The sequence below is a fragment of the Pseudophryne corroboree genome, chromosome 7 (genome assembly GCF_028390025.1).
Source record: "Pseudophryne corroboree isolate aPseCor3 chromosome 7, aPseCor3.hap2, whole genome shotgun sequence".
Taxonomy (NCBI): domain Eukaryota; kingdom Metazoa; phylum Chordata; class Amphibia; order Anura; family Myobatrachidae; genus Pseudophryne; species Pseudophryne corroboree.
The window spans coordinates 489,653,787-489,679,374 of NC_086450.1; the positions used below are offsets into that span (position 1 = coordinate 489,653,787).

Genomic DNA, 25,588 nt, shown 5'->3' on the forward strand with positions numbered 1-25,588 from the left:
GTGGTCAATCTGTTGAAATCAGAGCACTACATTTTGGCCACCGTGCTCGATCCTAGATTTAAAACCTACGTTGGATCTCTCTTTCCGGCAGACACAAGTCTGCAGAGGTTCAAAGACCTGCTGGTGAGAAAATTGTCAAGTCAAGCGGAACGCGATCCGTCAACATCTCCTCCTTCACATTCTCCCGCAACTGGGGGTGCGAGGAAAAGGCTACGAATTCCGAGCCCACCCGCTGGCGGTGATGCAGGGCAGTCTGGAGCGACTGCTGATGCTGACATCTGGTCCGGACTGAAGGACCTGCCAACGATTACTGACATGTCGTCTACTGTCACTGCATATGATTCTCTCACCATTGAAAGAATGGTGGAGGATTATATGAGTGACCGCATCCAAGTAGGCACGTCAGACAGTCCGTACGTATACTGGCAGGAAAAAGAGGCAATTCGGAGGCCCTTGCAGAAACTGGCTTTATTCTACCTAAGTTGCCCTCCCTCCAGTGTGTACTCCGAAAGAGTGTTTAGTGCCGCCGCTCACCTTGTCAGCAATCGGCGTACGAGGTTACTTCCAGAAAATGTGGAGAAGATGATGTTCAATAAAATGAATTATAATCAATTCCTCCATGGAGACATTCCCCCAGCAGCAATTGCCTCCAGAAAGTACACGGGGACCTGAGATGGTGGATTCCAGTGGGGACGAATTAATAATCTGTGAGGAGTGGGATGTACACAGTGAAAGGGGTGATGAATCGGACGATGATGATGAGGTGACATCTTGCCTCTGTAGAGCCAGTTTGTGCAAGGAGAGATTGATTGCTTCTTTTTTGGTGGGGGCCCAAACCAACCAGTCATTTCAGTCACAGTCGTGTGGCAGACCCTGTCGCTGAAATGATGGGTTCGTTAAAGTGTGCATGTCCTGTTTATAAAACATAAGGGTGGGTGGGAGGGCCCAAGGACAATTCCATCTTGCACGTCTTTTTTCTTTAATTTTTCTTTGCGTCATGTGCTGTTTGGGGAGTATTTTTTTAAAGGGCCATCCTGCGTGACACTGCAGTGCCACTCCTAGATGGGCCAGGTGTTTGTGTCGGCCACTAGGGTCGCTTAGCTTAGTCACACAGCTACCTCATTGCACCTCTTTTTTTCTTTGCGTCATGTGCTGTTTGGGGAGTATTTTTTTGAAGGGCCATCCTGCGTGACACTGCAGTGCCACTCCTAGATGGGCCAGGTGTTTGTGACGGCCACTAGGGTCGCTTAGCTTAGTCACACAGCTACCTCATTGCACCTCTTTTTTTCTTTGCGTCATGTGCTGTTTGGGGAGTATTTTTTTGAAGGGCCATCCTGCGTGAAACTGCAGTGCCACTCCTAGATGGGCCAGGTGTTTGTGTCGGCCACTAGGGTCGCTTAGCTTAGTCACACAGCTACCTCATTGCGCCTCTTTTTTTCTTTGCGTCATGTGCTATTTGGGGAGTATTTTTTTTAAGGGCCATCCTGCGTGACACTGCAGTGCCACTCCTAGATGGGCCAGGTGTTTGTGTCGGCCACTAGGGTCGCTTAGCTTAGTCACACAGCTACCTCATTGCGCCTCTTTTTTTCTTTGCGTCATGTGCTGTTTGGGGAGTATTTTTTTGAAGGGCCATCCTGTCTGACACTGCAGTGCCACTCCTAGATGGGCCAGGTGTTTGTGTCGGCCACTTGGGTCGCTGAGCTTAGTCACACAGCTACCTCATTGCACCTCTTTTTTTCTTTGCGTCATGTGCTGTTTATGGAGTATTTTTTTGAAGGGCCATCCTGCCTGACACTGCAGTGCCACTCCTAGATGGGCCAGGTGTTTGTGTCGGCCACTTGTGTCGCTAAGCTTAGCCATCCAGCGACCTCGGTGCAAATTTTAGGACTAAAAATAATATTGTGAGGTGTGAGGTGTTCAGAATAGACTGAAAATGAGTGGAAATTATGGTTATTGAGGTTAATAATACTATGGATCAAAATGACCCCCAAATTCTATGATTTAAGCTGTTCTTTAGGGTTTTTTGAAAAAAAACACCCGAATCCAAAACACACCCGAATCCGACAAAAAAAATTCGGTGAGGTTTTGCCAAAACGCGTTCGAACCCAAAACACAGCAGCGGAACCAAACCCAAAACCAAAACACAAAACCCGAAAAATTTCCGGTGCACATCTCTAGATACTGGCATATAATTCCACACATTAAAAAATGGAGAACAAAAATGTGGAGGGTAAAATAGGGAAAGATCAAGATCCACTTCCACCTCGTGCTGAAGCTGCTGCCACTAGTCATGGCCGAGACGATGAAATGCCATCAACGTCGTCTGCCAAGGCCGATGCCCAATGTCATAGTAGAGAGCATGTAAAATCCAAAAAACAAAAGTTCAGTAAAATGACCCAAAATTCAAAATTAAAAGCGTCTGATGAGAAGCTTAAACTTGCCAATATGCCATTTACGACACGGAGTGGCAAGGAATGGCTGAGGGCTTGGCCTATGTTCATGGCTAGTGGTTCAGCTTCACATGAGGATGGAAGCACTCATCCTCCTGCTAGAAAACTTAAAAGAGTTAAGATGGCAAAAGCACAGCAAAGAACTGTGCGTTCTTCTAAATCACAAATCCCCAAGGAGAGTCCAATTGTGTCGGTTGCGATGCCTGACCTTCCCAACAATGGACGGGAAGAGGTGGCGCCTTCCACCATTTGCACGCCCCCTGCAAGTGCTGGAAGGAGCACCCGCAGTCCAGTTCCTGATAGTCAAATTGAAGATGTCACTGTTGAAGTACACCAGGATGAGGATATGAGTGTTGCTGGCGCTGGGGAGGAAATTGACAAGGAGGATTCTGATGGTGAGGTGGTTTGTTTAAGTCAGGCACCCGGGGAGACACCTGTTGTCCGTGGGACGAATATGGCCATTGACATGCCTGGTCAAAATACAAAAAAAATCACCTCTTCGGTGTGGAATTATTTCAACAGAAATGCGGACAACTGGTGTCAAGCCGTGTGTTGCCTTTGTCAAGCTGTAGGGGTAAGGACGTTAACCACCTAGGAACATCGGGGCAGATGTATTAACCTGGAGGTAGCACAAGGAAGTGATAAACCAATGATATGTGCAAGGTGATAAAGGCACCAGCCAATCAGATCCTAACTGTTAATTTACATATTGGAGCTGATTGGCTGGTGCCTTTATCACTTGCACATATCACTGGTTTATCACTTCCTTATGCCGTCTTCAGGTTAATACATTTTCCCCATCCTCCCTTATACGTCACCTGGACCGCATTCATCAGAAGTCAGTGACAAGTTCAAAAACTTTGGGTGACAGCAGAAGCAGTCCACTGACAACTAAATCCCTCCCTCTTGTAACCAAGCTCCTGCAAACCACACCACCAACTCCCTCAGTGTCAATTTCCTCCTTACACAGGAAAGCCAATAGTCCTGCAGGCCATGTCACTGGCAAGTCTGACGAGTCCTCTCCTGCCTGGGATTCCTCCGATGCATCCTTGAGTGTAACGCCTACTGCTGCTGGTGCTGCTGTTGTTGCTGCTGGGAGTCGATCGTCATCCCAGAGGGGAAGTCGGAAGACCACTTGTACTACTTCCAGTAAGCAATTGACTGTCCAACAGTCCTTTGCGAGGAAGATGAAATATCACAGCAGTCATCCTGCTGCAAAGCGGATAACTCAGGCATTGGCAGCCTGGGTGGTGAGAAACGTGGTTCCGGTATCCACCGTTAATTCACAGGGAACTAGAGACTTGATTGAGGTACTGTGTCGCCGGTACCAAATACCATCTAGGTTCCATTTCTCTAGGCAGGCGATACCGAAAATGTACACAGACGTCAGAAAAAGAGTCACCAGTGTCCTAAAAAATGCAGTTGTACCCAAAGTCCACTTATCCACGGACATGTGGACAAGTGGAGCAGGGCAGACTCAGGAATATATGACTGTGACAGCCCACTGGGTAGATGTATTGCCTCCCACAGCAAGAACAGCAGCGGCGGCACCAGTAGCAGCATCTCGCAAACGCCAACTCGTTCCTAGGCAGGCTACACTTTGCATCACTGCTTTCCATAAGAGGCACACAGCTGACAACCTCTTACGGAAACTGAGGAACATCATCGCAGAATGGCTTACCCCAATTGGACTCTCCTGGGGATTTGTGACATCGGACAACGCCACCAATATTGTGCGTGCATTACATGTTGGCAAATTCCAGCACGTCCCATGTTTTGCACATACATTGAATTTGGTGGTGCAGAATTATTTAAAAAACGACAGGGGCGTGCAATAGATGCTGTCGGTGGCCCGAAGAATTGCGGGCCACTTTCGGCGTACAGCCACCACGTGCCGAAGACTGGAGCACCAGCAAACACTCCTGAACCTGCCCTGCCATCATCTGAAGCAAGAGGTGGTAACGAGGTGGAATTCAACCCTCTATATGCTTCAGAGGATGGAGGAGCAGCAAAAGGCCATTCAAGCCTATACAGCTGCCTACGATATAGGCAAAGGAGGGGGAATGTACCTGACTCAAGCGCAGTGGAGAATGATTTCAACGTTGTGCAAGGTTCTGCAACCCTTTAAACTTGCCACACGTGAAGTCAGTTCAGACACTGCCAGCCTGAGTCAGGTCATTCCCCTCATCAGGCTTTTGCAGAAGAAGCTGGAGACATTGAAGGAGGAGCTATAACAGAGCGATTCCGCTAGGCATGTGGGACTTGTGGATGGAGCCCTTAATTCGCTAACCAGGATTCACGGGTGGTCAATCTGTTGAAATCAGAGCACTACATTTTGCCCACCGTGCTCGATCCTAGATTTAAAACCTACGTTGTATCTCTCTTTCTGGCAGACACAAGTCTGCAGAGGTTCAAAGACCAGCTGGTGAGAAAATTGTCAAGTCAAGCAGGACGTGACCCGTCAGCAGCTCCTCCTTCACATTCTCCCGCAACTGGGGGTGCGAGGAAAAGGCACCGCTGGCGGTGATGCAGGGCAGTCTGGAGCTAGTGCTGACATCTGGTCCGGACTGAAGGACCTGCCAACGATTACTGACATGTCGTCTACTGTCACTGCATATGATTCTGTCACCATTGAAAGAATGGTGGAGGATTATATGAGTGACCGCATCCAAGTAGGCACCTCAGACAGTCCGTACGTATACGGGCAGGAAAAAGAGGCAATTTGGAGGCCCTTGCACAAACTGGCTTTATTTTACCTAAGTTGCCCCCCCTCCAGTGTGTACTCTGAAAGAGTGTTTAGTGCAGCCGCTCACCTTGTCAGCAATCGGTGTACGAGGTTACTTCCAGAAAATGTAGGGAAGATGATGTTTATCAAAATTAATTATAATCAATTCCTCCGTGGATACATTCACCAGCAATTGGTGGATTCCAGTGGGGACGAATTAATAATCTGTGAGGAGGGGGATGTACACAGTGAAAGGGGTGAGGAATCGGAGGAAAAGGAGGAGGTGGACATCTTGCCTCTGTAGAGCCAGTGTGTGCAAGGAGAGATTGATTGCTTCTTTTTTGGTAAGGGCCCAAACCAACCAGTCATTTCAGTCACAGTCATGTGGCAGACCCTGTTGCTGAAATGATGGGTTTGTTAAAGTGTGCATGTCCTGTTTTATACAACATAAGGGTGGGTGGGAGGGCCCAAGGACAATTCCATCTTGCCCCTCTTTTTTCTTTAATTTTTCTTTGCATCATGTGCTGTTTGGGGTCTATTTTTGGAAGTGCCATCCTGTCTGACACTGCAGTGCCACTCCTAGATGGGCCAGGTGTTTGTGTCGGCCACATGGGTCGCTTAGCTTAGTCACACAGCTACCTCATTGCGCCTCTTTTTTTCTTTGCATCATGTGCTGTTTGGGGACTATTTTTTTAATCTGCCATCCTGTCTGACACTGTAGTGCCACTCCTAGATCGGCCAGGTGTTTGTGTCGGCCACTTGGTTCGCTTAGCTTAGTCACACAGCTACCTCATTGCGCCTCTTTTTTTCTTTGCATCATGTGCTGTTTGGGGACTATTTTTTTGAAGTGCCATCCTGTCTGACACTGCAGTGCCACTCCTAGATGGGCCAGGTGTTTGTGTCGGCCACTTGGGTCGCTTAGCTTAGCCATCCAGCGACCTTGGTGCACCTCTTTTTTTCTTTGCATCATGTGCTGTTTAGGGACTATTTTTTGAAGTGCCATCCTTTCTGACACTGCAGTGCCACTCCTAGATGGGCCAGGTGTTTGTGTCGGCCACTTGGGTCGCTTAGCTTAGTCACACAGCTACCTCATTGCGCCTCTTTTTTTCTTTGCATCATGTGCTGTTTGGGGGCTATTTTTTTGAAGTGCCATCCTGTCTGACACTGCAGTGCCACTCCTAGATGGGCCAGGTGTTTGTGTCGGCCACTTTGGTCGCTTAACTTAGTCATCCAGTGACCTCAGTGCAAATTTTAGGACTAAAAATATTGTGAGGTGTGAGGTGTTCAGAATAGACAGAAAATGAGTGGAAATTATGGCTATTGAGGTTAATAATACTATGGGATCAAAATGACCCCCAAATTCTATGATTTAAGCTGTTTTTGAGGGTTTTTTATAAAAAAACACCCAAATCCAAAACACACCCGAATCCGACAAAACATTTTCAGAAAGGTTTTGGTAAAACGCGTCCGAATCCAAAACACGGCCGCGGAACCGAATCCAAAACCAAAACACAAAACCCGAAAAATATCCGGTGCACATCACTAACTTACTGTACATAGGATCAGAGTTACTGGGAGAGGCAGAGAGAGGAAGTTACTGTTTATAGAGTCAGAGCAGTGCCGTAACTAGGTGTGTGCAAAAGGGGCATTGCCCACAGCGCACACCTAGTTAGAGCGCATATTACCCCTGCGCTCCAACTGCCCGCATACCCGTTCAAGGTGCACAAAGTGTGCAGCATTGTAATGAGTCAGACTGACTCATTACAAGCCGCCTGTTCCCTGTGATGTGCGCCGGAGCGAAGGGAGCAGGAGGAGGGAGGGGGACTCTGAAGTCTGCAGACCCCGAGATAGCAAGGCAGAGACCCCGCCTACTTTCTTTCAGGCTGCTCTGCAGGTTATTTACGGCATGCTCCCTGACGTTCAATCACATCGCGTTTGCTTGCTGTGTGCAGGACAGTGAGCTGAAAGTGGATATGAAGCAGTGCTACTGGGCTAGTAGCAGAAACCAGTCACACACAGGATGAAGTAAGCTTGTAACTTGTAACTGCTGCTATAAAGGAGATGACACTGATGTTGTAAATCTTATCAGCAGTCTCGATGACCGCTAACCTCCGGCTCCTCTATTCCATTGATTTCTCCAGCTGCAGTCAGAATGCAGAGCTCATGCTGTAAATAAGGGCCAGTCTGCAATCTACTTGTCATTTTTACAAGTGGATTCAAACACTGTTGACTACAATTGTATAGTGGCAAGTACTTTGCAGACTGGCCCTTGCTCCCTGTATGAGTGCATGATGTGAGATCTGCAGGCAGAGAATGCAAAGTCCTTTGGCTGCTAATGCTAATAGGTTAAATCTGCCCCCCTGGCTGCCGTAATGTGTAAAAAGGGGGGACTCTGTCTGCCGTAATGTGTAAAAAGGGGACGCTGTCTGCCGTAATGTGTAAAAAGGGGGACGCTGTCTGCCGTAATGTGTAAAAAGGGGACGCTATCTGCCGTAATGTGTAAAAAGGGGGACTGTCTGCTGTAATGTGTAAAAGGAGCTCTACCTGGTGTAGTGGCGCTACTGTGCAGCGTAATTTGAATAATGGAGACTACTGTGCACCGTAGTATGAATTGGTATTATTTTGTGGCCACACCCCTTCCCATGAAGCCACGCCCCTATAAATTTTGCGCGCCTGCGGCGCGCACTGCTCCTTTCTTCCATGGGGGGGCGCCAATGCCGTTTCTTGCACACAGCGCTAAAATGCCTAGTTACGGCACTGAGTCAGAGTAACAGGGAAAGGCAGAGAAAGAAGGTTACTGTACATAGGATCAGAGTAACTGGGAGAGGCAGAGAGATGAGGTTACTGTATATAGGATCAGAGTAACTGGGAGATAGTATTGTTCGTCACTGGCCGCTATATAAAATTCAAGCGGCGATGTGTCGGATAATGCCGCTAAAGGTTGAACTTCGACGTATAGACTTTTCTCTATGCTAGTTTGTGTCGGGGGCACGTCAAAAAGATCCAGCTCTGTTTTTGCGCATTCAACGGACTCGGAGTGTATAAAAGACATGTTGATTAAAACATATCAACAACGGCGCTCTTCAGCTTTCTCTTATCTTTGAGTTGCATCGTCTCTGGTTTTTATTTAAAAAGGGTATGTCCCAAGGCGGAAGCGCTATCATACGCTTCTGTTTTCTTTTAGACACACCTTTTCTTGTATATATTATTCCTGAACCATCTTGTTTTGCTTGGTTCGCATTGTGTATTTTATTCACCACAGCCGTTGTGGCTTGTCTGATAACGTCTTTCGCGATATTACGTGCCGCGTTCTTCATGTGCAGTTTAGCTAACGCTAAACCTCTCCGGAAAAGTGGGACAGCTTTTCTGAAAAGACTTTGAAAAATACCGCCTAAACCGCATCCGTACATGTATGCGCTGCCGTGAAAACCTGGTAATCCATTACCGGCTTGCGTTTTATAATATTGCGCATAGAGAGCCAGATCATGATAATTTTTAACAGCAACCATTCTGTTTAGTTAATATAGTTTTTGCGACGTCTAAAGTGTAGTTTCACGATCGCTTTCCCAAACTTAAATGCGATGTTCTCATTCTGGTCGTTCTTTATCTCTATGGATACGGTGGCAAAATGCACTTTGCACAAAGGTACGTAATCTGGCTTCTTGTATCGTATTGTGATCACCTCATTGTTATAGCCCTTCATTTCAACAGTGTGAAGTAGCGGTACATAACTATCCCCGACCCTCTGGTGTTCGATAATATCTGTGTACACATACAGCGTATATTGGCCGCCTTTGAGGTCAGCGCATGGTTTAGAAATCCTAGTTTTAGGTTGTAAACCAAGGATCCTTGTCAGTTTATCACTGGCTGTAAGATGATACATCAGCTTACTGTCGCATGTTACAACGCGTTCAAGCGTATCGTACGTTAGTCTTATTCCACCATCCAGTTTATGCCGCCCAAATTCCGCATTGATTACATTTAGTAGCGCATTGATTGTTTTATAAAAACCGGGTTTAATGCACACGGTTGTGAAATTCTCAACTGTCTTGGAAAGCATGCCATCCTGTGTTATTTATAACCTACAATCTTGTGTATACAAAGTATTCCACGTGTGCGGGTATTGTATCTCTGTAAGAGCGACTTCCCACTCACCGTTTAAGTCTACCGCCTTTGCAAGTTTTGTTGTGTAGTTAGAAATCTTATTTAGCAGAAATGTTTCCGCTGAGGCGTTACTCAGCAAGGTTATGTAGAACAATTTGTCAGCCATCGCTCACCTTTGTTTAGAGCTCATCGCGTTTTATATATCTTTTATCTCTGATGCGTCGACCCAACTGTTAAATTTTGCAGGGTACCCGCGCCACTTGACTAACGTGTATTTCCAGCCGACGACCGTCTTATGGCCCTCATTCCGAGTTGATCGCTAAGAGTCATCGCATCGCAAATGTCCGAAATGTAAGTATCTGCGCATGCGCAAATGCGTGATTACGCATGCGCGAAGACATACGTACGACAACTGTGCAAAATTACTTTGAACAAAAAAAGCCGTAACTGCCAAACGAAAACAAGGAGTGTCGTGGGCGTGGCGGAGGCGAGACTTCGCAATGCTCCGACATGGGCGTGAAAGTGGGCGTACTGTGTGGGAGTATGCAACTTGCAATGGGCGTGTTTTTCGCACATAAACTTTGTCGCTGTTAAAACTAACATAGGAAATCGTAGCAACATTCACGCAGCAGCAGAGTAGGTCTGCAGTTACTCTACATTTGCGAAGTACTGGTACAAGTGTGTATGCAGTAATTAGCAGTTAATTGGAGAGCACATTCATCTGATGTTCAATTACTTGTTAATTACTGAGCCCATGAAAGTTACCAACCAGCAATTGACTGAACACACATTACATGTTTATTCTACTCACATATTAATCTCACACACTGCTAAATAAGGTTGTTATTTGTGTTTAACTTGGTGTGTAAGCATTGTGCAGAAATGTGTGAATGTGTGTTAGACTACTAAATACAAACAAGTTACATTTTTATTTTAAGTTAGATAATTCTGCCACATTCTGATCAATTAACCAGCACCCACATAATGCCGCATACACTGATTTATTTTTCAAAGTCACAATAATATAGGTTTTTAACATCTGTCAATGTTTTCAATGATGTCATGTTGTCCAAAGATATTTTATCAAGTTGTCGTGTCTGTTTTATTAATATGGACCTTAAAGTGTGGTGCAAAACAAACTTTTTTTTTTTAATTAAAAATGTTTTAAGGATAATTAGCAGATTGGTCACCAAGTGTCTATATGTTGACATAATATTTTTGTAAGTAAGATTTTGCTAATGCATTACCTTCAAGAAATTGCACACATTTTGAAATTAAATTTTTTATTTCAGAAATAATATGATCCAACATTTAAACATGGCTCCACATGAGTCTCACAGGCAGAGATAGACCAAGCACCAAGCAGATGGCACTGACAAAAATTATATTGCAGAACTCAGTACTCTGCAAATTTCTGCTTCTGACAAAAGTAAATTATAAATTCAACATATTTCACACCCTGCCACACAAAAATGTGACACAAACTGAGAAAGAATTAGTATCCACCACACAAACACAACAATACCCAGCACACTAGTGAGAGGAAGATGGCTCTGTTGTTTTTTAAAAGAAACTCACAGGCTACAATTCCTCCAAACAGAAAAAAAGACATTTCACTAAGAGGGAGTGATCCATTCTGGCCACACAAGCCAAGTCCAAAATAACATAGAGGCAACTACAAAAACATGGGTGCTGCCCATCTGGAGAGACATCACTTTCTTCTTTTTGGCCCCGCCTGAGGCTGATCTTCTTTGCTTGGTCTGCGGAGTGACCTTCGTTGGGCCTGCCCAGTGTCCTGTTCTTCCTGGGCAGGGGCAGGGGAGGGAGCCGATGTGGTTGGCTCTCTGCCACTGTGGGCAAGGGAGACAGCGATGGCCTGGAGCCCTTGCAAGATGTTAGTTGCAAGGCTTTGGTTTGAGGAGGCCAGTTGTTCTTGGGCCTGCCTGATCTCTGCCAGACTTTGGCAGAGTTGAGCAACACCTTGCTCAACACAGGTTCGGATCTCAGTGAGCCGGACAGTTATCTGGCTTACCTCCCGGATGACCCCGTCTTGAAATGTGTTTAGGCTCTCACCATACCTAGCAATTTCAAGCAGGATCTCCGGGATAGCAGAGGGTTGGGTGGGGGGGCCAGTAGGAACCTGCATAGGTGGGTTTTGTAGGCCCACACTGGCAGACCCACTAGGTCCCTCCACCTCAGCCTCAACCACATAACCGGCCTGTGACTCAAACTGTTCACCCCCCTGTGCTGTGTTTTGTGGCAAGCAAATAGAAGAATGTGTGGGGGAAAAGTTGGAGTCAAAATTAGTTTAAGATTATTAATACAGTTCAAATTTCAGACAAATACATGTGTAAACTTACCTTCCAAGTCATGTCCCGTCACAATCTCAGGCAGGTCCGTGTCCATATGAGACACCCCTTGGCCCTCCTCAGAACTCACACAGGCCATCGCCATCTCCTCCAAGTCAGTATACTCCACAGCGACAGGTGGTCCCCCCCCTGTTGCCCTTGAGGCATTCCACTCCGCAGCCCTCTTTGCCTTCAGGCGGGATTTGAAGTCGGCCCACCTACATAAATATTGTGAAAGAGGGAAAAAGTTGAGTCTTCTTATTGTTCAAAGTAAATATCTAGCACACATGTTCTGCTTGTGTTTGCTAGACATAACATGACATGTAACTACATTTTTTAGGCAACTTAGCACAGAAAAAGGATTGTCAAGATGCACTTACCGTCGTCTCACTTCCTGTGATGTTCTGACGACAGAGCCAACTTCATTCACAGATTTTGTGATGTCTCTCCAGATGCGTTCTTTGGAAGCAGCCCCCATGTTTTTGGGGCCCCTATGTATTTTGGACATGGCCTGCGTGACCAAGACACGCAACTCCCTCTTAGTGAATGCAGGCTGTCTTTTTTTCCGTCTGGAGGTAGCCTGTGAGGTTTCTTCAGGTTGGTCATCTCCATCTTCCTCCTCACTAGCAGCTTCTGTCTGCTGTGTTTGTGTGGCTAAAGTCAATTCTCCCTCAGTTTGCTCACTATGTGTGTGTGGCAGGGTATCCACACTCAATTCTTGAGGTTCAGAAGCAGAAATTTGCAGAGTACTAGGTCCTGCCTCAACATCCGCAGAGGCGGATTCTAACAAGCGCCTTTGCCACTCTATGCGTTGTTTCTGCAATGCCATCTGCTGCTCTGCAATGCGGTCTATCTCTGCTGCGATTTGCTCACGAGAAGCCATGTTTGTGATGACGTGTACGCCGAGGTGTGTGCGCTTATATACCTACGTGCGAATCGTTAATTCACACAGGTGTACACTATTAATCTGGTGAATGATTGCACTGCTTATTTAAGGGCCGAGTTTGCACGCTGTGAGTGTAGGTAGTTTGGAGTTTCATTTGTTTGTTGGCTTGTGCGTGAAGGTGCTAGTGGAATTTGCAGAGTGAGTAATTGTCAAGCATACCTTTGTCCTTTTCTTTGCGTTTTGAATATAGGCAGTCATTTTTTGTGTGTCTTTTCGTTTGTGAGTATTCTGTTTTTTTTTTTTTGTTTTTTGTGTTTGCAAGTTTTTGTAATACATTTTAATGTTTTAATTTTTATAACACATATATATTTTGCAAGTCCATTTGTGAAAATATTCCCGTGCTTCTTTGTTTTGACTGTCATTAGTGTTCTCTTCTAGGAATCTACTTTTTGGTGAGAAAAACCAATTTTGTCTTTATTTTTGGGTGTGGTCCACAAAAACAAGACTTTATTTCTTTAGGAGCAGGTAAGTGTCGTTGGCCTGTGTTGGAGTTTGTTTGTTGGAAGTGTCTGTATGCTGTTTTTGACTGTCATTTGTGTTCTCTTGTTGGTTTTGTTTTTTTGGTGAAAAAAACCAATTTTGTCTTTATTTTTGGGTGTGGTCCACAAAAACCAGACTTTAGTTCTTTAGGAGCAGGTAAGTGTCGTTGGCCTGTGTTGGTGCTTGTTTTTTTAATAATTTTTAAACTAATTTTTGTGTAAAGTTTGCTAAACAAAGTGTTTGGGGTTTCCAGGATTGATCTGCAAAGTAGTGTTTGTCTTTCCTGGACTACGTACTACATTTTTTATTTGTGTTTTTTTTTTGCTTTTCATATGATTTTTTGCATTAATATATGTTTTTTATATCCAAATATTAAATGTAGTTTTATTTGCATTTTTTTTTGGATTTTTTTACATGAATTCAACACAGAAAAAATGTACGCTCCTGCAGTAAGTTGACACCACAATTGTAAAAACAGTTATTGTGGTAAATTTAGTAAAACTTTGTTTTTATTAAAATTGACATTTCTTAACATTCTCTCCAAAAAGTGTGTGATGTCAATACATATTGCGGCAGAAGCCCTACCTCCCCAACCCACGCCAGCACTCCCACCCCAACCGCCAGCCCCACAACCACAGCCGGCTCCTCATCAACCAAGGCAACGGAGGCGTGCTAGGCCACCAATTTTCAGAACCCGTGTCCTACTTTTTGGGATGCCAGATGATGTGGTGGTGCGTAGATACCGGCTGCCACCACATCTAATCCTAGACACTCTCTCCATAATAGAGAGTGATCTGGAGTCGGAAATTCGGTATCCTACAGCAATACCACCATTGACACAATTCCTTGCCGTGTTACATTTTTTGGCTTCTGCATCATACCAGCATGTGGTTGGAGACCTGGTTGGCATGTCGCAGGGCCAGTTCAGTAAGGTCCTGCGACGTGTCTGCCAGGCTTTCCTCAAACGTGTTAAGCAATTTATTGCTATGCCTTTGGATGTTGGTGCCCTAGATGTGGTGAAGCGGCAATTTGCGGAAGGTGGTAGTCGCTTCCCACATGTTATTGGGGTTGTGGATGGCACACATGTTGCTATTCAGCCACCAAGACATAATGAAGAAATTTATAGAAACAGGAAACTGTTTCATTCTCTGAATGTAATGGTTGTTTGTGGGCCATCCCTCCAGATCCTTTCCCTGAACGCAAAGTTTACAGGAAGCTCCCATGATGCGTATGTCATTAGACAATCAGGGATATGGCGCAGATTAAGATCAAGTCAACGCCAAGACATGTGGTTATTGGGTGAGTTGTTGTTCAAAAATTTCTGTAACAAAGTATCAAAAATATATGGAATTGGTGTTCTTACATTTTGCCTTTATTCCAACAGGAGACCGTGGATATCCTTGCACCCCCTGGCTCATGACTCCTTACCGTAATCCCAGGCCAGGACCACAGATGGCATTTAACTCCGCGCTTACTGCCACTAGGCAGCTGGTGGAGCGCACAATTGGTGTCCTGAAAGGGCGCTTTCGTGTGCTCCACCGCACGGGTGGCGATATCATGTATTCGCCGGAGATGGCAAGTAAAATAGTGGTCCTGTGCGCAATACTCCATAATATTGCGGTAAGGAGCAGTGTCGAGCTTCCTCAGGCAGAGGAATTGCCGGATGAGGAGCCAGGGGTTGGGGCACGCTTCGGTGGGGGGAGTGTGACACGGAGGGGGAGCCAAGTGAGGGCAAGAATTGTAGCCGAACATTTCAGGTATAGTGTTTTTCACATTTATATTTGCACAAATAATACAACCCAGTATGCTTATGTATATTTAAACATGATTGCATTTAGTATGTTCTTGTAAAGTGATTGGGGAATGCTGTTGTTGGGTTGGAATGTTTTTTTCTTTTGAAACACCAAAAAAAAAAAAAACGTTAAGCTGACAATGTTTCTGTAATAATTTAAATACTGTAATGATAATAAATAGTGCCCTTATTTTTTTTATATCCTCCAATCCTGATTATGTACACAAACACACAACCAAATGATACTCAATGTTTGACACTTTGTGACTGTCCAGCTGAATGATCACACGACCTGTGGTGAGTACACAGATATGTAGACTAATTTACAGTAAAGTGTGTGTCTGTTTTATCTGTTTAAAATAAACATTTTCGCTTCTGCTAATGCGAATTTCCGCACGTGCAAAATAACACTGCTCTTCACAGCATTGCAAATATCAATAAAGTTATTAGAAATGACATATTTTTGGCCAATCACATGCTAACAGACACTATAAATATATGCCCAAATAAGGAAAACGCCATTGCCATGATGCGTGCAGCACCGTTCTCCAGGCGGGAGCTCCGCGTGTTGGTGGCGGTGATGGACCGCCGCGTAGGCCGCGTTGGGCGATTCATCCCCAATCGGGTGAAGCGCCAGGCCTACGCGGAGGTCCGCCGCCTGCTGCGGACTCGCGTTCGCAGCAGGCGGACAATCATCCAGCTCGAGCGGCGCTGGAGTGATCTCCGCCGGCGGACTCCAGATTTGTTGGCGGAGATCCGCCAGCAAATCCGTGCTCTACATACCAGAAGTAAGTTACATTCCTTAATTTTGTTTGTTTAAAATGTGTTAATGCTTGATCTTCCACATTTAGACCAAATGTTTTTTTGAAAACCATTGTGCCAAACCATGTGCACTGCAGGGGAAGCATATGTAACATGTGCAGAGTGAGTTATATTTTGGTGGGGTGTGTAAAAGCATTTCTTAAATTTGTTGAGTTTAAATTAACCAGCCTGTATTTTCCATGGTCAAAAATGGAAAAAACAACCAACTCTAACTCTCTCTGCACATGTTATATATGCAACCCCTGCAGAGCACATACTTTTGTACAATTGCAAAATAAATTTCTGCAGGAATCCCCTTTGAATTAAATACATTTTACAGTAAGTGGTCGGATAATTGCAACCTTCAGTCTCCTTTTTAGTAAATTAGGTCAGTGTGTGTGGTTAGGGGAAACAGTACTGACTGTATTAAAGTGAGACGAAACAAGGGCATGTTTCCAAGAAATAAGAAGCAGCCAGGAAACTGCTCCAAAATACTTGATAAGTGCTGGCTATATAATAAGGGCCCTGGAATAGTAATCTGGTGATGTTGCCTAGACAAATCACTATGACTCAATGGACTAGATTAAGGAATGAGCTTAAAAGTTAAAGTTTGCCTTCATTTTGTTTGCTATGGCCAACATGAAGAGGATCTTAACATGTTTTGTTTTCTAGTTTCAAAATACAAATAAAAAACATGTACCATAACATTTATATATACAAATAAATACTATGTAATTTAGCATGATTAAAAAAAGTTAACAATATTTTCATTGTAGGACAACAACAACAACGGCACAACTCCCCACCCCCTTCCCCTTCCCACTCCCCCTCCCCTTCTCACTCCCCCTCCCCTTCTCACTCCCCCTCCCCTTCTCACTCCCCCTCCCCTTCTCACTCCCCCTCAGCTTCCCACTCCCCCTCAGCTTCCCAGTCCCCCTCAGCTTCCCAGTCCCCCTCATCTTCCCAGTCCCCCTCATCTTCACAGTCCCCCTCATCTTCACATTCCCCCTCAGCTTCACAGTCCCCCTCAGCTTCCCTGGCCCACTCCACTTTCCATTCCCCTTCTCACCACACCTCTCCATCTCTTTCTGGGACCCCTTCTCCTCCTTCCCATACCCCTTCTCCTTCCACTTCGACATCCCCATCTGAGCCACCCTCACCCTCTATTGCTTTACATTTTTCACCGCCCCCCTCGCCCTCTCAATCCGACCCCCCCTCTGAATTTGCGGCCAAAATCCAGCCTCCTTCCCCCATCCAGCCTCCTGCCCCAATCCCTCCTCCTTCCCCAATCACTCCTCCTTCCCCAATCACTCCTCCTTCCCCCATCCAGCCGCCTTCCCCCATCGAGCCACCATCCCCACCAACTGAATGGGCACAGGAAGCCCCTGCTGGAAATTCCGGGAGTCTGGAAGTTTCGGAGGAAAGTAAGTCTTTTTTATTTTTATAAAATAAGATTACCCACTTACACTTACAATGCAAAAACATGCAGTTTTGGAGTGTTTGAATTTTTGGACCCTGGTAAATTTTCAACACATTTCATCATGGTGTACATGTTGCCTTTACATATGTGTAAGTGTCATTATATGTACAGTGTGTATGTGTGCAATGTTTTGTGTGTCCACTCTAGGTTGACACTCATTAGGTAGCCAGGGTTGCCAGGACAACAGGGTTTATATGTGTTACTTTTTCATTGAAACAGTTATACCTGAGTGGAGTTTAGTATGTTGTTTGCCTTTTACACTTGGGCCTGTGTAGTCTGAATATTTACACTTACAAATCACATGCTTCACTTTGTTATGCAGCCTAATGACACACTGTTTTTTTGTGTGAAAGTTACATTCTCAAAAATAATTATTGTTTCAGTCAAACATGTTTCCACTTATTTAGTAAGGGCAGCTTTCAGGGAGTGTGGGAATGCTATGATATGTTGGGCTGCTGAAGATGTGTTTATGCAGTGTGATGATGCAGGACCAACCCCCTAAATTTTTAACTAAAATTAAACAACAAATGGGAATGAATGCCAACATGGTGTCACATTGTCGAAGATGGTAGTTATCTTTAACATGGGCTGTCGCACATAGCAACCAATAAGATTATACTTTACAATTGTGTAAACACTTCTACAAGATAATATTATTATTTTTGCTGGGTTGCTATGGGCAACGCTCCATCTTAAAGAGAACTCACATAGTAGTAAATGTACCCCATGGTCTCGTAAACTGAAAAAATATATAAAAAAAGGCTGAGCAGGCTTGTGTGTTCTGCTAATGAATGTACCATAAAACAGCCATGATGTAGTAACTTTGCCATTAAGCAGGCCTGTCCAAACTGCGGACCTCAAACTGTAGAGAAACTACACATCCCAGCATGCCCTGACACAGCTTTGGCATTCCCTGGCCCCAAAACTGTGTCAAGGCATGCTGGTCTATGTAGGTTCACACCAGCTTGAGGGATGCAGTTTGGACATGCCGGCATTAAAGTGTGCTTTGTGCCGTGCTTGTATAATAAGTAATGTGAGTAAGTTAGTAATGTTTATGTTGTCTCTTAATTTCAGATGTTGCCGTTGGAGATCAAATTTCTTTTGAGGACATTCTGCAACAGATGAAAACACATTTACAGGCCTTGCTGGCTCTTGTAGAGCAAATGCAAAATGTCCATTAGTTCAGTTTGGCAAAAAAACAAAATTAAAAAAAAACAATTATATTTTTTAAAAAAAATAAACAATAAAAACAAAAACTGTTTGAAGTTAAGCGGCTGTTTAGTATTTATTAATGCAATACAGGAGCAGCAGATTGCCGATCACACATTTATGACCTTCAACATTTCATACATCTAAAGTAATTTTCTTGGAAAAATAAAACAAAAAATATGTTGTTATTGACTTAAAAAACATGCCAACACCTTCATTCACATACTAAAACTCAATTAAAAAATAAAAAAAAAAATTAGACCAAGCACATTGCAAACATCTATATTTCTAGTTTATTAAACTAAAAAATGTGGTACAATTCTGGCTACAAAGTGTTCTTCAGGAATTTTAAAAAGACTTAATTGATCATGAACATTACAAATCATTTCACTAATTGGATTCGTAATTGAGGAGGGCTTGTGGACTTTCAATTGTAAGGTCTTATTCCACTTTATAGTGTAAAAAAACCATTGTGGTGCGTTTCTCCGCAAAAATGTGCACTTTTACTGAGAAATGTGTAAATCTACTTCAACTTAGTATTTTTACTATGAAGTATGTGTTGATGCGATTGTTTTGCATTGCTGCGATGTTTTCGCATTGCTGCGATGTCATTTGGCGTACGCCCACTTTGTGTAATACTGCGTACGAATGAGCAAAAATAAGTTGGGGGCGGTTGTTCGCACATTTACGACAATAACGCAACTTTGCGAATATGTTGTGCGAGCGAAAAACTTAGCGAACAACTCGGAATGAGGGCCAATGTTTTAACATCTTTTCCACTTTGTATATTCTATCATAGTTTTTTGGTATGCTTTGTAACTCCTCGGGGGAAAAACTGCCAGTAATTTCTTCGCCGTAGAGATCCACCAGCGTATAAAGCGGCCTAAGACCTTTAGTGTTCACGCCACGTATTACAAATATTACCTCGAAAAAAATCTGTTCATAGCCTTTCTGAAAAGCATCCTTGTATTTGGAAATACGTACATGTTCACCAACGGCTAAACACGGCGTGTGTTTACTGGCTTTAAAGTAATCGCCGTACACCATCTTGAAAATTCTCAAAGGGTTTCACTTCACACTGCGTACACTTAATCGTTCTGTGGTACGTATTATTATAGCTGTATATAAAGGCCTGTAAAACATCTATATATCTGAAAGTATTCTGCACTGTCAAATAGCGCCACATCCGTGTTTTTAAAGTTCTATCAAAGCGTTCTATGACAGCCACCTTTATTAGTCGTAAAATGATGTATATCGTATTTTTCGAACACTTTTTTAAAAAGGTTTTGTTTAGAAATTCTTTACCATAGTCGGTTTGTAGCTTCTTTGGTACACATCCCTGCTGAAATAGTTTTTCAAAAGCATTAGCGACGGATGTAGCGTTCTTAGACGTTAGGCTTTTAGCCCACGATCTTTACTGAAAATATTGATAATGGTTAGTACAGTATGTACTTAAATCCATCATTGTACTTCGCAAGATCTAAGGCCCTCATTCTGAGTTGTTCGCTTGTTATTTTACTTTGCATCGGAGCGATTTATCGCAAACTGCTCATGCGCAATGTTCGCACTGCGGCTGCGCCAAGTAAATTTGCTACGAAGTTTGGTATTTTACTCACGGCCTTACAAGGTTTTTTCATCGTTCTGCTGGTCGTAATGTGATTGACAGGAAGTGGGTGTTTCTGGGCGGAAACTGGCACTTTTATGGGAGTGTGTGAAAAAACGCTGGTGTTTCAGGAAAAAACGCGGGAGTAGCTGGAGAAACGGGGGAGTGGCTGGGCGAACGCAGGTGTGTTTGTGACGTCAAACCAGGAACGAAAAGCACTGAACTGATCGCACTGTAGGAGTAAGTCTCAAGCTACTCAGAAACTAGTGATGTGCACCGGAAATTTTTCGGGTTTTGTGTTTTGGTTTTGGGTTCGGTTCCGCGGCCGTGTTTTGGGTTCGGACGCGTTTTGGCAAAACCTCACCGAAATTTTTTTGTCGGATTCGGGTGTGTTTTGGATTCGGGTGTTTTTTTTCAAAAAACCCTAAAAAACAGCTTAAATCATAGAATTTGGGGGTCATTTTGATCCCATAGTATAATTAACCTCAATAACCATAATTTCCACTAATTTCCAGTCTATTCTGAACACCTCACACCTCACAATATTATTTTTAGTCCTAAAATTTGCACCGAGGTTGCTGGATGGCTAAGCTAAGCGACCCAAGTGGCCAACACAAACACCTGGCCCATCTAGGAGTGGCACTGCAGTGTCAGGCAGGATGGCCCTTCAAAAAAATACTCCCCAAACAGCACATGACGCAAAGAAAAAAAGAGGCGCAATGAGGTAGCTGTGTGACTAAGATAAGCGACCCAAGTGGCCGACACAAACACCTGGCCCACCTAGGAGTGGCACTGCAGTTTCACGCAGGATTGCCCTTCAAAAAAATACTCCCCATACAGCACATGACACAAAGAAAAAAAGAGGTACAATGAGGTAGCTGTGTGACTAAGATAAGCGACCCAAGTGGCCGACACAAACACCTGGCCCACCTAGGAGTGGCACTGCAGTGTCACGCAGGATGGCCCTTCAAAAAAATACTCCCCAAACAGCACATGACGCAAAGGAAAAAAGAGGCGCAATGAGGTAGCTGTGTGACTAAGATAAGCGACCCAAGTGGCCGACAAACACCTAGCCCATCTAGGAGTGGCACTGCAGTGTCAGGCAGGATGGCCCTTCAAAAAAATACTCCCCAAACAGCACATGACGCAAAGAAAAAAAGAGGCGCAATGAGGTAGCCGTGTGACTAAGATAAGCGACCCAAGTGGCCGACACAAACACCTGGCCCACCTAGGAGTGGCACTGCAGTGTCACGCAGGATGGCCCTTCAAAAAAATACTCCCCAAACAGCACATGACGCAAAGAAAAAAAGAGGCACAATGAGGTAGCTGTGTGACTAAGATAAGCGACACAAGTGGCCGACACAAACACCTGGCCCATCTAGGAGTGGCACTGCAGTGTCACGCAGGATGGCCCTTCAAAAAAATACTCCCCAAACAGCACATGACGCAAAGAAAAAAAGAGGCGCAATGAGGTAGCTGTGTGACTAAGATAAGCGACCCAAGTGGCCGACACAAACACCTGGCCCACCTAGGAGTGGCACTGCAGTATCACGCAGGATGGCCCTTCAAAAAAATACTCCCCGAACAGCACATGACGCAAAGCAAAAAGAGGCGCAATGAGGTAGCTGTGTGACTAAGATAAGCGATCCAAGTGGCCGACACAAACACCTGGCCCATCTAGGAGTGGCACTGCAGTGTCACGCAGGATGGCCCTTCAAAAAAATACTCCCCAAACAGCACATTACGCAAAGAAAAATGAAAGAAAAAAGAGGTGCAAGATGGAATTGTCCTTGGGCCCTCCCACCCACCCTTATGTTGTATAAACAGGACATGCACACTTTAACGAACCCATCATTTCAGCGACAGGGTCTGCCACACGACTGTGACTGAAATGACTGGTTGGTTTGGGCCCCACCAAAAAAGAAGCAATCAATCTCTCCTTGCACAAACTGGCTCTACAGAGGCAAGATGTCCACCTCATCATCATTGTCCGATTCATCACCCCTTTCACTGTGTACATCCCCCTCCTCACAGATTATTAATTCATCCCCACTGCTGAAATCCACCATCTCAGGTCCCCGTGCACTTTCTGGAGGCAATTGCTGCTGGTGAATGTCTCCACGGAGGAATTGATTATAATTCATTTTAATGAACATCATATTCTCCACATTTTCTGGAAGTAACCTCGTATGCCGATTGCTGACAAGGTGAGCGGCTGCACTAAACACTCTTTCGGAATACACACTGGAGGGAGGGCAACTTAGGTAGAATAAAGCCAGTTTCTGCAAGGGCCTCCAAATTGCCTCTTTTTCCTGCCAGTATACGTACGGACTGTCTGACGTGCCTACTTGGATGCGGTCACTCATATAATCCTCCACCATTATTTCAATGGTGACAGAATCATATGCAGTGACAGTAGACGACATGTCAGTAATCGTTGGCAGGTCCTTCAGTCCGGACCAGATGTCAGCACTCGCTCCAGACTGCCCTGCATCACCGCCAGCGGGTGGGCTCGGAATTCTTAGCCTATTCCTCGCACCCCCAGTTGCGGGAGAATGTGAAGATGGAGCTGTTGACGGGTCACGTTCTGCTTGACTTGACAATTTTCTCACCAGCAGGTCTTTGAACCCCTGCAGACTTGTGTCTGCCGGAAAGAGAGATACAACGTAGGTTTTAAATCTAGGATCGAGCACGGTGGCCAAAATGTAGTGCTCTGATTTCAACAGATTGACTACCCGTGAATCCTGGTTAAGCGAATTAAGGGCTCCATCCACAAGTCCCACATGCCTAGCGGAATTGCTCTGTTTTAGCTCCTCCTTCAATGTCTCCAGCTTCTTTTGAAAAAGCCTGATGAGGGGAATGACCTGACTCAGGCTGGCAGTGTCTGAACTGACTTCACGCGTGGCAAGTTCAAAAGGTTGCAGAACCTTGCACAATGTTGAAATCATTCTCCACTGCGCTTGAGACAGGTGCATTCCACCTCCTTTGCCTATATCGTGGCCAGATGTATAGGCTTGAATGGCGTTTTGCTGCTCCTCCATCCTCTGAAGCATATAGAGGGTTGAATTCCACCTCGTTACCACCTCTTGCTTCAGATGATGGCAGGGCAGGTGCAGGTGTTTTTGGTGGTGCTCCAGTCTTCTGTACGCGGTGCCTGTACGCCGAAAGTGGCCCGCAATTCTTCTGCCCACCGACAGCATCTCTTGCACGCCCCTGTCGTTTTTTAAATAATTCTGCACCACCAAATTCAAGGTATGTGCAAAACATGGGACGTGCTGGAATTTGCCCAGATGTAATGCACGCACAATATTGCTGGCGTTGACAGATGCCACAAATCCCCAGGAGAGTCCAATTGGGGTAAGCCATTCTGCGATGATCTTCCTCAGTTGCCGTAAGAGGTTTTCAGCTGTGTGCGTATTCTGGAAAGGGGTGATACAAAGCGTAGCCTGCCTAGGAACGAGTTGGCGTATGCGAGATGCTGCTACTGGTGCCGCCGCTGCTGTTCTTGCAGCGGGAGGCAATACATCTACCCAGTGGGCTGTCACAGTCATATAGTCCTGAGTCTGCCCTGCTCCACTTGTCCACATGTCCGTGGTTAAGTGGACATTGGGTACAACTGCATTTTTTAGCACACTGGTGACTCTTTTTCTGAGGTCTGTGTACATTTTCGGTATCGCCAGCCTAGAGAAATGGAACCTAGATCGTATATGGTACCGGGGACACAGTACCTCAATCAAGTCTATAGTTGGCTCTGAAGTAACGATGGATACCGGAACCACGTTTCTCACCGCCCAGGCTGCCAATGCCTCAGTTATCCGCTTTGCAGCAGGATGATTGCTGTGATATTTCATCTTCCTCGCAAAGGACTGTTGGACAGTCAATTGCTTACTGGAAGTAGTACAAGTGGTCTTCCAACTTCCCCTCTGGGATCACGATCGACTCCCAGCAGCAACAACAGCAGCGCCAGCAGCAGTAGGCGTTACACTCAAGGATGCATCTGAGGAATCCCAGGCAGGAGAGGACTCGTCAGACTTGCCAGTGACATGGCCTGCAGGACTATTGGCTTTCCTGGGTAAGGAGGAAATTGACACTGAGGGAGTTGGTGGTGTGGTTTGCGGGAGCTTGGTTACAAGAGGAAGGGATTTACTGGTCAGTGGACTGCTTCCGCTGTCGCCCAAAGTTTTTGAACTTGTCACTGACTTATGATGAATGCGCTGCAGGTGACGTATAAGGGAGGATGTTCCGAGGTGGTTAACGTCCTTACCCCTACTTATTACAGCTTGACAAAGGCAACACACGGCTTGAAACTTGTTGTCCGCATTTGTGATTAAATAATTCCACATCGAAGAGCTGATTTTTTTTGTATTTTGACCAGGCATGTCAATGGCCATATTCCTCCCACGGACAACAGGTGTCTCCCCGGGTGCCTGACTTAAACAAACCACCTCACCATCAGAATCCTCCTTGTCAATTTCCTCCCCAGCGCCAGCAACACCCATATCCTCATCTTGGTGTACTTCAACACTGACATCTTCAATTTGACTATCAGGAACTGGACTGCGGGTGCTCCTTCCAGCACTTGCAGGGGGCGTGCATATGGTGGAAGGCGCATGCTCTTCCCGTCCAGTGTTGGGAAGGTCAGGCATCGCAACCGACACAATTGGACTCTCCCTGGGGATTTGTGATTTCGAAGAACGCACAGTTCTTTGCTGTGCTTTTGCCAGCTTAAGTCTTTTCTTTTTTCTAGCGAGAGGATGAGTGTTTCATCCTCATGTGAAGCTGAACCACTAGCCATGAACATAGGCCAGGGCCTCAGCCGTTCCTTGCCACTCCGTGTCGTAAATGGCATATTGGCAAGTTTACGCTTCTCCTCAGACGCTTTTAATTTTGATTTTTGGGTCATTTTACTGATCTTTTATGTTTTGTATTTTACATGCTCTGTACTATGACATTGGGCATCAGCCTTGGCAGACGACGTTGATGGCATTTCATCGTCTCGGCCATGACTAGTGGCAGCAGCTTCAGCACGAGGTGGAAGTGGATCTTGATCTTTCCCTATTTTTTTAACCTCCACATTTTTGTTCTCCATATTTTAATGCGCACAACTAAAAGGCACCACAGGTATACAATGTAGATGGATGGATAGTATACTTATGGACGACGAGTGATGACACAGAGGTAGGTACAGCAGGGGCCTACCGTACTGCTATATACAGTATAATGGACCTGGTGGACACTGTCAGCAGACTGCGTTTATACTATAGTATAAAAAAAAAAGCCACCACAGGTATACAATGTAGATGGATGGATAGTATACTTTATGGACGACGAGTGACGACACAGAGGTAGGTACAGCAGTGGCCTACCGTACTGCTATATACAGTATAATGGACCTGGTGTACACTGTCAGCAGACTGCGTTTATAGTATAAAAAAAAAGCCACCACAGGTATACAATGTAGATGGATGGATAGTATACTTTATGGACGACGAGTGATGACACAGAGGTAGGTACAGCAGTGGCCTACCGTACTGCTATATACAGTATAATGGACCTGGTGGACACTGTCAGCAGACTGCGTTTATACTATAGTATAAAAAAAAAAGCCACCACAGGTATACAATGTAGATGGATGGATAGTATACTTTAT

General features: G+C 45.0%; 1 protein-coding gene and 1 long non-coding RNA gene across 3 annotated transcripts in view; both read left to right on the plus strand.

The window, feature by feature from the left end:
* Positions 1-25,588, plus strand: part of LOC134945700 (guanylate-binding protein 1-like) — a 201,873-nt gene that overhangs the window by 151,547 nt on the left and 24,738 nt on the right. Inside the window, exon 11 of one of the 2 annotated variants that reach the window (XM_063935144.1) lies at positions 12,952-13,038. The exons of the other annotated variant lie outside the window; for it this stretch is intronic. Within the exon in view, the coding sequence (XP_063791214.1) occupies positions 12,952-13,038 (87 nt within the window). The remainder of the gene's footprint in view (positions 1-12,951; positions 13,039-25,588) is intronic. 2 annotated transcript variants of the gene reach the window in all.
* LOC134943907 (uncharacterized) lies at positions 15,070-18,313 on the plus strand. Its single transcript, XR_010181823.1, has 3 exons — positions 15,070-15,142; positions 16,423-17,070; positions 18,201-18,313. It is a non-coding gene; the product is annotated as an uncharacterized LOC134943907 (long non-coding RNA).